Source organism: Dermochelys coriacea, chromosome 6 (genome assembly GCF_009764565.3).
Source record: "Dermochelys coriacea isolate rDerCor1 chromosome 6, rDerCor1.pri.v4, whole genome shotgun sequence".
Taxonomy (NCBI): Eukaryota; Metazoa; Chordata; order Testudines; family Dermochelyidae; genus Dermochelys; species Dermochelys coriacea.
Window position 1 is genome coordinate 126065335 of NC_050073.1, and position 14299 is coordinate 126079633.

The 14299-nt window shown below is 43.4% G+C and overlaps 1 protein-coding gene across 3 annotated transcripts in view; it reads left to right on the forward strand.

Annotated features, from left to right (window-relative positions):
* Positions 1-14299, forward strand: part of MDGA2 (MAM domain containing glycosylphosphatidylinositol anchor 2) — a 660176-nt gene that overhangs the window by 620194 nt on the left and 25683 nt on the right. For all 3 annotated transcript variants that reach the window (XM_038407346.2, XM_038407347.2, XM_043516491.1), the window contains one exon: positions 5452-5472. In XM_038407346.2, coding sequence (XP_038263274.1) covers positions 5452-5472 — 21 coding nt within the window. The remainder of the gene's footprint in view (positions 1-5451; positions 5473-14299) is intronic.

Sequence of the window (14299 nt, forward strand, 5' to 3'; positions counted from 1 at the left end):
GTTCTTTTTTTAACTCAATTATACTTTTAGTCTTCACAACATCCCCTGGCAATGAGTGTAATTTTATGTGTTCTTTGGACTAGCACATAAGGGCACCTCAATTGTTCCTTAATCAAGTTTTTAATTTTGGAAGAATTTGTGGTAAATTTAAATAGGTTTTACATGAGTTTTATTGAGAGAGAATCACCTGTTGAATGTGTAAAGGATTTTTTAACTAAGAATAAAAGAAGAGCATAACAGAGCTCTGTGCCAAGGTTTGTGTGGCGTAATCTACATGGACAAGGATTACCAGAAATAAGGTCTCAAAATTAAAGTGTGGTTTATGCCCCATGTGCCTGGGGTAAAAATCTAACAGAACAGACACAGAGGATCCAGCAGAGTCCAATAGTTTTATCACAATTCTTTCTGTTCTGAGAATGCTTTCTTTATAAAGCAGTCAGATCAGCTAGAGTCAGGATGAACTGACTAGAATCATAGACGACTAGTGTTGGAAAAGACCCCAGGAGGTCATCTAGTCCAACCCGTTGCTCAAAGTAGGACCAACCCCAACTAATCATCCCAGCCAGAGCTTTGTCAAGCCGGCTCTTAAAAACCTCTAAGGATGGAGATTTCATCACCTCCCTAGGTAACCCATTCCAGTGCTTCACCACCCTCCTAGTGAAAAGTTTTTCCTAATATCCAACCTAGACCTCCCCCACTGCAACTTGAGACCATTGAGTTCCTTGTTTTGTTATCTGCCACTACTGAGAACAGCTGAGCTCCATCCTCTTTGGAACCCCCCTTCAGGTAGTTGAAGGCTGCTATCAAATCCCCCCTCACTCTTCTCTTCTGCAGACTAAATAACCCCAGTTCTCTCAGCCTCCCCTTGTAAATCATGTGCCCCAGCCACCTGATCATTTTCGTTGCCCTCCGCTGGACTCTCTCCAATTTGTCTACATCCCTTCTGTAGTAGGGGGGCCAAAACTGAACACAACACTCCAGGTGTGGCCTCACCAGTGCCGACTAGAAGGGAATAATCACTTCCCTCGATCTGCTGACAATGCTCCTACTAATACAGCCCAATATGCCGCTGGCCTTCTTGGCAATGAGGGCACACTGCTGACTCATATCCAGCTTCTCATCCACTGAAATCCCCAGGTCCTTTTCTGCAGAACTGCTGCTTAGCTAGTCAGTCCCCAGCCTGTAGCAGTGCATGGGATTCTTCCTTCCTAAGTGCAGGACTCTGCACTTGTCCTTGCTGAACCTCATCAGATTTCTTTTAGCCCAATCCTCCAATTTGTCTAGGTCACTCTGGACCCTATCCCTACCCTCCAGCTGAGGGTGCAATCCACACCATCATCCAGATCATTGTTAAAGATGTTGAACAAAACCAGCCCCAGGACTGACTCCTGGGGCACTCCACTTGATACCGGCTGCCAACTAGACATTGAGCCGTTGATCACTACCCATTGAGCCAGACAATCTAGCCAGCTTTCTATCCATTTTATACTCCATTCATCCAATCCATACTTTTTTAACTTGCTGGCAAGAATACTGTGGGAGACCATATCAAAAGCTTTGCTAAAGTCAAGATATATCATATCCACTGCTTTCCACATATGCACAGAGCCAGTTATCCATCATGGAAAGCAATCAGATTGGTCAGGCATGACTTGCCCTTTGTGAATCCATGTTGACTATTCTTGATCACCTTCCTCTCCTCCAAGTGTTTCAGAATGGATTCCTTGAGGACCTGCTCCATGATTTTGCCAGGACTGAAGTGAGTCTGCCCGGTCTGTAGTTCCCCGGGTTCTCTTTCTTCCCTTTTTTAAATATGGGCACTCTATTTGCCTTTTTCCAATCATTTGGGATCTCCCCCGATCACCACAAATTTTCAAAGATAGTGGCCAATGGCTCTGCAATCACATCAGCCAACTCCCTCAGCAACCTTGGATGCATTAGATCTGGACCCATGGACTTGTGCACGTCCAGCTTTTCTAAATAGTCCTTAACCTGTTCTTTCACCACTGAGGGCTGCTTACCTCCTCCCTATACTGTGCTGCCCAGTGCAGCAGTCTGGGAGTTGACCTTGTCTGTGAAGACCAAGGCAAAAAAAGCATTGAGTACTTCAGCTTTTTCCACATTATCTGTTACTATGTTGCCTCCCGCATTCAGTAACGGTCCAACACTTTCCCTGACCTTTTTTCTTGTTCCTAACATATCTGTAGAAACCCTTCTTGTTACCCTTCACATCCGTTGCTAGCTGCAACTCTCATTGGCCTTCCTGATTACACCCTTGCATGCTCTAGCAATATTTTTATACTCCTTCCTAGTCAGCTGTCCAAATTTCCACTTCTTGTAAGCTTCCTTTTTGAGTTTAAGCTCACCAAAAAATGGTTATAACTCTGAACTTTAAAGATTTTCTAGACAGTTCAAACTCAACCTCAGGAATGTAGTTCTTCAGTCATCCATTAGTTTCCTTTCATGGATAATTTTACTTACTTCTGGCTCAACAGCAACCTGACCTTTCAGAAATGAGAATTTGAGAATCATTTGCCCCTGTTTTATAGCTACTTGCTGCATTACTTAGGAGAGTGCTTTTTTGCCAGTTCACCATGTGTAAATAAGTTCAGCCTAACCATAGCTTAATATGTTATTCTGCTTTTGTCAATCAGTCTGAGCTGAAGCTTGCTTGGCAGCCAGCCCTTTTTGGTCTAGTTGCTGTTCTCTGAGCAGTCTGACTAGCATGGCTCAAGGTGACCCATTAATGATAGTTTCTATAAAAGCTTTTCTGTACAATTACAAAGCAAGCATCACTAAATGCAGCTTCTAGCAATTTCAACTAATTCTGAGTTCAACCACTCAAGAATCACACAAAATGAATGTTTCTTGAAGAGTGAAAGGTAATTTTTTTTAAATAAATGCATGTAAGGTTATCTAATGGAAGTTTCAGAGTAGCAGCTGTGTTAGTCTGTATTCGCAAAAAGAAAAGGAGTGCTTGTGGCACCTTAGAGTGCCACAACTTTTTTTTTTCCACCAAATGCATCCGATGAAGTGAGCTGTAGCTCACGAAAGCTTATGCTGTAATAAATTTGTTAGTCTCTAAGGTGCCACAAATACTCCTTTTCTTTTTGCTAATGGAAGTTAACGACTAAGTTCCACTGACAAATCACAGATCATTCTTTTAGGTAAAGTGAGATAAAATGGCAGAGCTACTAAATGGAGGGTTTTTTTTAAATGTCAGGTTGTATCTGCAACTAAGTATAACTCATGAGGGAAGGTGAGAAGCAAAGTGTGTATGTCCATAAACAGAGCAGGTGACTAACAGTATCAACACATGGATCAATAATTGGGTAAAAGTCTGTTATTAACAAAGCATTCATCGGCATATCTATAGTACAGTAGGGTTACAAGGTTTCATCAAACATTGTTTGGAGCCAGAATTAGATTGCAGAGTTTCTTTAGATAATTGTCCCTTTCTGATTCCGGGCCTAAACCCACAATCCCTCATGATTACAGGAACAGGTCTCTGTTTCCTAAATAACCCAGATGAAATCCTCTCCTGTGCGCAGGGCCAGCATGTGGCCTATGCCCCATCTAATTCCCACGTCAGCCTTATTTTGAGGTCTTCAGTGATGCACAGGCATGGTTCTGACCCTCTTGGCAGGGATGAATTTCATCCCTCCTCCATTAAGTAGGAACTTGTCATTCTGATTTCAAAATACAAGTTGTGGAACTGTAGAATTATAGATGGGAAAAGGGGTATGGATCCAAAGGAGTTCAAAGCAATTACACCACAGATCTATGAACCACACAGCCAAGTTTATCTACCATTCTCTGAGACTTAAAATCACTGTGCCTTATCGTCCTACTTTGGCTCTGTGGGGATTAGCAGAGAAATTACTGTAATATTTTATAAAATTACTGCCTTAACCTTCCAAGTTTATAATCCTTCTCTGATATGCATATATTGTACCTGGAAGATCATAGAGAGGACACTGGGATAATACATTTCAGAATTGTATTTTATTAATAGCCTGGCAAATAGCTGTCAATCCTTTATTGTTTTAAAAGTAAGTATAATGTAACTAGTGAACACTGATATACATAGAAGTGGCATGTACTGGTTTTTAGAATAGAATACTTTATTTACATTACTTTATCTCTGATGAAAAAGAAATCCAGTATGTTCCCCCTGCTATTGTCTGAAAGTCAGATGGGTGCTTTGGGGAATGCCACAAGTTCTGTTTGTTTGCCAGCATGTTTTTCTGATATAAAACTTAAATACGGGCCCAACTAGAATTTCCCTAAGGAGGGGGCCCAGACCTCTCACCAGCCCCACACTCTTCCCCCTCCCACCCCCCAGCCCTGAACTCTCTCATGCTGCCTTTGCATCAAAAACGCATGCTCTCCTCTCTGCACCCACAGCTCCACACTCTCCGCCTGCTGTCCCACACCCAGCCCCACACTCTTCCCCGCTGCACCCAGCCCCGAGCTCTCCCCGCTGCACCCAGCCCTGCAGTCTCCCTGCCCCACACCCAGCCCCATGGTCTCACATGGAGAGATGGTCAGGCTAACAGACAGCATCCCCAGGAGGGGCCAGGCAGTTCTGGGAGCCCTTGACTGCATCCTCCGTATCTCCACTTCCCCAGGAAGCATCAAAAGCCCAGATCCAATCTTCCAAACCCTCCTGGAAGCTGGGATGCCCAGTGCCCGTTCCTCCGTTCCTCCCAGAGGTTGTGGGTGCCTGTTGCCCATGGCCCTGAAAGGACTGCAGAGGGGGAGGGGAAGCACACAGGGTTGCAACACCACTGAAATTTGGCCTGGCTGCCCCTCCGTCATGCCTGCTGGGAAGGGGCTCTGTTGCTGCGCCACCCAGCTCTGGTCAGCAGCCAGGAGTGATCCTGAGCCTCCCGCCCCTCCCCTTTGCACCCTGCATTTAAAGAAACCTGAACCAATCAGATGGGAAGTGGGATTTAGGCTGTGTTGACATTTCACATGGCAGCATTTTTAAACACATGAGAATGGATTCGTTACAGGTGAAATTCCCTGTAATCCAGAAGGCCAGTGCACTGCTAGCACCCTACATTAAGGGATGAACAGAATCTAATATGAACCCTCTGCACTCTCAATTTTACCCATTTTCTATTATGTGTTGGCTTCAGCAATAGGACATCAGCCTGCTGCTAGCTGGACAGCTGCTTTTCTTCCTTAAAATAGGTGTGAGGGTCGAGGTTTGATGCCTGACTGTGTGCGCTGAGATTTCTGGAAGAGCATGCTCATCCCCTGGAAAGTGCTGATGTCTTTAGATAGGTTAAAGAGCAGGACAGCTGGCTGTTGTGCTGACCTAACCATATGCATCATCAGTGTTCTACTACGGTCCCCAGGCGAAGATGTAGGTTAAGTAGAGTACGGTTTTTAATAAAGGCTTTCAAATCACAACTATTGTGTTCTTTTCTGTCTTTCTTCCAGCTCCAGTCAATCCGCACTTAAGTAAGTATTTTTCTATCCTTTGCTGCACTTTATCATTGGAAGAATTAGCTTTGCATTAATTGTTGCTTCATGGTTATGCAAAAATTGGCGCAGCATTCATTCTTCAGCTGTGGTCCATGGATTCCATAAGGTCCATTTTATTCTGTCACACATGACTGCACTTGTTTGCGGTAGGGACTGGGACTTTTTTTAATTCCCGTTGCTAAACAAAGAGTACTGAGACAAGAGAGAAGATTGCGGCTGCTGGAACATACCCCTTCCCTGTGTCCCAAAACGATTGAATAATCCCTAAGGAAAAGGCCACATATGTTTCAAGGTCCTCCAGGTGGCAGTTCCAGGGAGTTACTGATCAACCCATACACAGTAGAACGCCTAGGAGCTGCACCTGAGTGTCCAGACTAATTCTGCCCCTGCTTTCCTGCCCTGGCAGCTTAGGACTTCAGTTTCCTGCCTGCTTGAGCCAGACCCACGTAGCCTGCTGCAAACCCAAGACCAGGTCTGACCCACGTCCCCTAAACAGCCTGTAGGCTTAACTGAAAGCAGCTTACAGAAGTGTTCCTGTCTTGACACTCAGATGCCCAACTCCAATGGGTTCAAACCCTAAATAAATCCGTTTACCCTATATAAGATTATACAGGGTAAATAATAAATTGTTACCCTCTATAACACTGATAGAGAGATATGCACAGCTGTCCCCCTGCCCCCCCAAGTATTAAGACATACTCTGGGTTAATTAATAAGTAAAAGTTATTTTATAAATACAGAAGGTATGATTTAAGTGGTTCCGAGTAGTAACAGACAGATCAAAGTTAATTATCAAGCAAAATAAAATAAAACACGCAAGTCTAAGTCTAGTACAGTAATAAAAACTGAATACAGATAAAATCTCACCCTCAAAGATGTTTCAATAAGTTTCTTTCATAGACCTGACACCTTCCTAGTCTGGGCACAATCCTTTCCCCTGATACAGCCCTTGTTCCAGCTCAGGTGGTAGCTAGGGGATTTGTCATGATGGCTGCCCCCTTTGTTCTGTTCCACTTATATATCTTTTGCATAAGGTAGGAATTCTTTGTCCCTCTGGGTTCCCACCCCTCCTTCTCAGTGGAAAAGCACCAGGTTAAAGATGGATTCCAGTTCAGGTGACATGATCACATGTTATTGTAAGACCCCAAGCCTTCATTCCTTCCAGCCTGACTCACAGGAAGGCCTGCCTGCAAACAGAGCCATCCACAGTTAATTGTCATGGTTGATGGGAGCCATCAAGATTCCAAACCACCATTAATGGCCCACACTTTGCATAATTACAATAGGCCCTCAGAGTTATATTTCATATTTCTAGTTTCAGATAAAAGAGGATCATATAAAATCATATAGAGTGTGTCATAACATATACCTAGGCTGATCCGATGTCCCCGATTTATAGGGACAGTCCCGATTTTGGGATCTTTTTATTATATAGGCTTCTATTATCTCCCATCCCTGTCCCGATTTGTCACATTTTCTGTCTGATCACCCTAATATACCTACTTTCCAGGATTGATAAGGGAGATAAGCTATTGCTCCCATGCCATAGTGATTACATGCTTTGCTATGCTTTGCTAAATCATGGAGCAGGTCCTCAAAGAATCAATCCTGAAGCACTTAGAGGAGAGGAAAGTGATCAGGAACAGTCAGCATGGATTCACCAGGGAAGGTCATGCCTGACTAATCTAATCGCCTTTTATGATGAGATTACTGGTTCTGTGGATGAAGGGGAAAGCAGTGGATGTATTGTTTACTTGACTTTAGCAAAGCTTTTGACATGGTCTCCCACAGCATTCTTGTCAGCAAGTTAAGGAAGTATGGGCCGGATGAATGCACTATAAGGTGGGTAGAAAGCTGGCTAGATTGTCGGGCTCACGGGTAGTGATCAATGGCTCCATGTCTAGTTGGCAGCCGGTGTCAAGTGGAGTGCCCCAGGGGTCGGTCCTGGGGCCCGTTTTGTTCAATATCTTCATAAATGATCTGGAGGATGGTGTGGATTGCACTCTCAGCAAATTTGCGGATGATACTAAACTGGGAGGAGTGGTAGATACGCTGGAGGGGAGGGATAGGATACAGAAGGACCTAGACAAATTGGAGGATTGGGCCAAAAGAAATCTAATGAGGTTCAATAAGGATAAGTGCAGGTCCTGCACTTAGGATGGAAGAATCCAATGCACCGCTACAGACTAGGGACCGAATGGCTCGGCAGCAGTTCTGCGGAAAAGGACCTAGGGGTGACAGTGGACGAGAAGCTGGATATGAGTCAGCAGTGTGCCCTGGTTGCCAAGAAGGCCAATGGCAGTTGGGATGTATAAGTAGGGCATAGCGAGCAGATCGAGGGACGTGATCGTTCCCCTCTATTCGACACTGGTGAGGCCTCATCTGGATTACTGTGTCCAGTTTTGGGCCCCACACTACAAGAAGGATGTGGATAAATTGGAAAGAGTACAGCGAAGGGCAACAAAAATGATTAGGGGTCTAGAGCACATGACTTATGAGGAGAGGCTGAGGGAGCTGGGATGTTTAGTCTGCAGAAGAGAAGAATGAGGGGGGATTTGATAGCTGCTTTCAACTTACCTGAAAGGGGTTTCAAAGAGGATGGCTCTAGACTGTTCTCAATGGTAGCAGATGACAGAACGAGGAGTAATGGTCTCAAGTTGCAATGGGGGAGGTTTAGATTGGATATTAGGAAAAACTTTTCACTAGAGGGTGGTGAAACACTGGAATGCCGTACCTAGGGAGGTGGTAGAATCTCCTTCCTTAGCGGTTTTTTAAGGTCAGGCTTGACAAAGCCCTGGCTAGGATGATTTAACTGGGACTTGGTCCTGCTTTGAGCAGGGGGTTGGACTAGATGACCTTCTGGGGTCCCTTCCAGCCCTGATATTCTATGATTCTATGATTCTATGATTCTATGGGAATGTGTACACTTGCACTAGGAAAGACAAACTGGTCAAATAAATATAGAACCAACCAGACCTTATCACCAGAGAGTGAACTGAATCATTACTGAGGTTCTGTAAAACTATTGTATTGAACATAAGAATACCTATTTTGGGTCAGACCAGTAGCCATAAAGACCAGTATCTTCTCTTCCGACAGTGGGCTGGGGCCAGATGCTTCAGAGGGAATAAACAAAACAGAGCAATTTATTGAGTGATCTATCCCGTCATCCAGTCCCAGCTTCTGGCAGTGAGAGGTTTAGGAACACTAGAGCATGGGTTTCCGTCCCTAACCATCTTGGCTAATAGCCATTGATGGGAACCTATCCTCATGAACATATCAAATTATTTTTTTGAACCCAGTTATACTTTCTTGGTTAACCTTTTCTTTCTATTAATTCCCATCTTCACACACCTCTGAGTTCAGAAGTGTTTAAAAACCAAAGAAAAGTTGCTTTCAATGAGCTGGAGGAGATAGGGTGGAAGGCACAGTGAATATCACAGAATCATAGAAGATTAGGTGTGGAAAAGACACAGGAGGTCATCGAGTCCAACCCCTGGTCAGAGCAGGACCAACCCCAACTAAATCATCCCAGCCAGGGCTTTGTCAAGCTAGAACTTAAAACCCTCTAAGGATGGAGATTCATCACCTCCCTAGGTAACCCCTTCCAGTGCTTCACCACCCTCCTAGTGAAACAGTTTTTTCCTAATATCCAACCTAGACCTCCCCACTGCAACTTGAGACCATTGAGTTCCTTGTTTTGTCATCTGCCACACTGAGAACAGCTGAGCTCCATCCTTTTAGGAATCACCCCTTCAGGTAGTTGAAGGCTGCTATCAAATTCCCCCTCACTCTTCTCTTCTGCAGACTAAATAACCCTAGTTCCCTCAGCCTCTCCTCGTAAGTCATGTGCCCCAGTCCCCTAATCATTTTAGTTGCCCTCTGCTGGACTCTCTCCAATTTGTCCACATCCTTTCTGTAGTGGGGGGACCAAAACTGGACTCAATGGTCCAGGTGTGGCCTCACCAGTGCCGAATAGAGGGGAATAATCACTTCGCTCGATCTGCTGGCAGTGCTCCTACTAATGCAGCCCAATATGCCATTAGCCTTCTTAGCAACAAGGGCACACTGCTGACTCCAATCCAGCTTCTCATCCATTGTAATCCCCAGGTCATTTTCTGCAGAACTGCCACTTAGTCAGTAAGTCCCCAGCCTGTAGTAGTGCATGGGATTCTTTCAGCCTAAGTGCAGGACTCTACACTTGTCCTTGTTGAATCTCATCAGATTTCTTTTGGCCCAATCCTCCAATTTGTCTAGGTCACTCTGGACCCTAGCCCTACCTTCCAGGGTATCTACCTCTCCCCCCTCAGCTTAGTGTCATCCACGAACTTGCTGAGGGTGCAATTAATCCCATCATCCAGATCATTAATGAAGATGTTGAACAAAACCAGCCCCAGGACCGACCCCTGGGGCACTCCACTCCACTGCCAACTAGACATCGAGCCATTGATCACTACCCATTGAGCCCGATGATATACCCAGCTTTCTATCCACCTTGTAGTCCATTCATCAAATCCATACTTCTTTAACTTATTGTCAAGAGTACTGTGGGAGACCATATCAAAAGCTTTCCTAAAGTCAAGGTATATCACAACACCTGTTTTTCCCATATCCCCAGAGCCAATTATCTCATCATGACTTGCCCTTGTTGAATCCAATATCTATGTATACGGTGGTGTTGTAGCCATTTTGGTCCCAGGATATTAGAGAGACAAGGTGGCTGAGGTGATATCTTTTATTGGACCAATTTTTGTTGGTGAGAAAGACAAGCTTTTGAGCTACCCAGAGCTCTTCTTCAGGTCTGGGAAATTTAGCTGTGACAATGAGTCTTTTTAGTGAATATCTCGTTATTTGTACAGTGATTTTGAAAACTATGATCATTTATGGATGAGATGCTCAAATAGCTGAAAGCAGAGCTTCTTGCTGTTTCTCCAAAGGCAAAGCAAGCTAATATTATAAAAGGATGTTACTAAGCTGAAATCCATAGACATTTACTTATGGTGGTAATATTTGATGAAATATCCTGCTAGTGATACTTGACAAAAATAAATCTCAATAAGCATTTTGGCTGTGTGTTGAGCTTTAGGGGCTCCTGTGGCAGACTGAATAAGATGGAAACTGCTACGGGCAATGAGAAACATACCTTTTATTGCTCAGACATCGTGTTTAGTAAGGTGTACAGAATGCAGCTGGAAACAGAAGGAAGTATTTCAGGCACATCAGTATTATTGCTATCAGTCAACTACAGTGGGAGCAAAACTGGTTCTCAGCTACTGGGAACAGTATCTCTGATTCTACAGTTCAAGAATCATACAATCATAGAAGATTAGGGTTGGAAGAGACCTCAGGAGGTCATCTAGTGCAACCCCCTGCTCAAAGCAGGAACAACCCCAAGTAAATCATCCCAGCCAGGGCTTTGTCAAGCCAGGCCTTGAAAACCTTTAAGGATGGAGATTCCACCACCTCCCTAGGTGACCCATTCCAGTGCTTCACCACCCTCCTCGTGAAATAGTGTTTCCTAATATCCAACCTAGACCTCCCCCACTGCAACATGACCATTGCTCCTTCTTCTGTCATCTGCCACCACCGAGAACAGCCTAGAATACAGAATACAGTAGAACCTCAGAGTTGCAAACACCTCAGGAATGGAGGTTGTTTGTAATTCTGAAATGTTTGTTAACTCTGAACAAAACGTTATGGTTCTTCTTTGAAAAGTTTTCAATTGAACATTGACTTAATACTTAAAACATTGAAACTTTACTATGCAGAAGAAAAATGCTTTTAACCATCTTAATTTAAATGAAACAAGCACACAAACAGTTTCCTTACCTTGTCAAATCTTTTTTAAAACTTTCCCTTTCTTTTTTAGTAGTATACATTTAACACGGTATTCGCTTGTACTCTACTGCACACTTGTACTGCATTTGCTTTTTTTTTTTGTCTCTGCTGCTGCCTAATTGCATACTTCCGGTTTCAAATGAAGTGTGTGGTTGACCAGTCAGTTAATAACTCTGGTGTTCATAACTCTGAGGCTCTATTGTATATGACTCAACACTTTAAATCTGTTTACTGATGATCCCGTCTAGTGTGTTAATAATTAGGGCAGAATGGAAAGACTTCCATTAACTTGAATGAGCATTTAATCAGCCCTTCATTGACTACATATATATTTAATTTATTAAGAAAATATTTAATAGTATTCCCAGGTGCATTAAATTACATCTGTCTCAAATTTTAAAGTTTAAAAGTTCTTTCCTTCTTTTCTTCTTTCATGGCAAATTTATTGTTCAGTTAAAGGACCCAGATTAACAGTCCTAGACATTGGTTTCAGAGTAGCAGCCGTGTTAGTCTGTATTCGCAAAAAGAAAAGGAGTACCGGTGGCAAATTTGTTAGTCTCTAAGGTGCCACCGGTACTCCTTTTCTTTTTAGTCCCAGACATTAAGTCTTCTGTCTACAGAACAGTTTCAATGTGGGAAACATCAGAGCTGCATTAGTAAGAAGGATCACTTTGAGCAGTGAGAGGGGGTATCTCATTGCCCTACCCATACCCATGCCCTTGGTATGTCAGGATCAGCTTCCAATTGTGCTAGTGAAGATGGGGAAACATGTCAGTCAAGAACTGGAGTGAGCCCATCCAATCATTTTACTGAGGCCTGGGCTACATTAACGCTGTAATTCGATCTAAGTTACGCTAGTTAAGTTACATAAGTAATGTAACTTAAGTCGACATGCCTTAGTTCGATTTACAACAGTGTCTGCACTATGCTGTATCAACGGGAGACACTCTCTGGTGACATAGCTTCTGCCTCTTGGTGAGGTGCATTACAGACGTTGACAGGAGAGTGCTCACCCATCGACTTAGCTTGTCTTCACCAGACCCACTAAATCGATGCTGCTGCATGGATCGCATCGGTGCCAAGTATAGTGTAGACATGGCTACAGAACAGCCATCAGCTGGTAACAACTTTAGGTCAATAATATCTGGGGCAAAATGCCTCGCCCTACTGAAGTCAATGACAAAATTTTCATTGGCTTCAATAGGGCCAGGCCTTCATCCTTTAGATGGATTCAAACCAGTGAACTAGAGATAAAAGATTCTGTATTCCATTACCCACATTATCTTTGTTTTCTAGATCTCATCTTATTTATCTCACAAGTGGCAACTTAAAGGTGCTGTCTATCTGTCTCTCTGTATAAATAAACCACCAAAACCCTGTGTTCATAGACAACTAAGAATTGATTTAAAACCCAGGAAATTCTGCCCTTTACTTTAACTTGATGGGCCTGATTCAGTGTAAATCAAGAAAAGAAAAGGAGTACTTGTGGCACCTTAGAGACTAACAAATTTATTAGAGCATAAGCTTTCGTGAGCTACAGCTTGATTTACAGGTTTCAGAGTAGCAGCCGTGTTAGTCTGTATTCGCAAAAAGAAAAGGAGTACTTGTGGCACCTTAGAGACTAACAAATTTATTTGAGCGTGAGCTGTAGCTCACAAAAGCTTATGCTCAAATAAATTTGTTAGTCTCTAAGGTGCCACAAATACTCCTTTTCTTTTTTTTTTAAATTTCTCTGTGTGTTTCACCAATCTCATCTTCTTAATTAGCATCAAATAGCCACCTGAATAAAAGAACCTGTTCTTTGTGACAGGTGCACTTTGCAACCGAAATTAAACCCAGGCTACAGTGCTAAATGGCTCCTTTATTGATGCTCTTAGAAGATAGGACAAAATTTGAATGGACTTAAAGATCTATCCAACCTGTCATGAGCTGGGGCATCTCAGCCAGACAGGACTCTGAGGGGATGCACAGACTGCCAGCACTCACGATATACCTCTTTAATGGATGAATAAAGGACAGTGAAGATCTGTTCAAAACCTCTTGAATTCACAGACAGGAAATGTACAGATCTAACCTCTCAAGTTATTTTCATGTTTATACTTTAGTCTATTTGTTTATATGTATATAGAGTCAAAAATACTTGGCACTAGTCCTTTCTAATTTATTCCAAATGCCTGAGTCCCATTTGTAGCTGACACTGTGTTAAATAAATGGCAAACTTGTGCCTACTTTTTCATCAGGCCTGAATTTTTTTTCTCACTCAAAGAAAAAGCTTTTAATCTGCTGATGTGGAATTTCTAAATGAACCGTCTGCAGCATGCTTCAAAGTGCAAACGTAGCCTTTAAACTATTGCAGCACAGTTAGAAATGGCAAGACGGATGGTGAGGCTGACTTTTGGTTTAACTCAGCTTGTTGTAGGAGAAGGATCAGATTTTACTCATTTTCCACTCTGGTTAGCTGTCATGTAAGCAATATTTCATCCTTGAATTGTATCACTCTGTGCAGGAACAGCACGTGTATGGTATTGACAACTCTGAGTTTCCATCTGCAGAGCTCGCTATTAATGCGACACTTTGGGTCAGTAGAGAGGGGAGATGGCCCACACACCAGCCCCCACAAGTGGCAGTGGGTTTGGGCCACAAAACCCATGGCTTGTCTGAGATCTGCTTGGATGTTTGGGCAGGTGAAAGGGGCCACTTTTAGTTCTCTCAGTCCCCTCATCAGCATGAGTCCTGTTGTCAAGACACCCCTTTAACTCCTACTGCCCCTTGAATCACCTCAAGGGGTGATTTGTGGGAGGAGCCAATGCAAATTAATGCCAATTTGATCTGAATTAACTTGTTCTATAGCAATAGCTTGTCCTGCAGGTTTTGTAGGGGAGATCCTAGTGGAAGTGTTACCAGTCCCACCCCAGTCCTCCAAGGCACCTGCTAGCAACGCCCTCTCCTTTGATCACAATGTAGA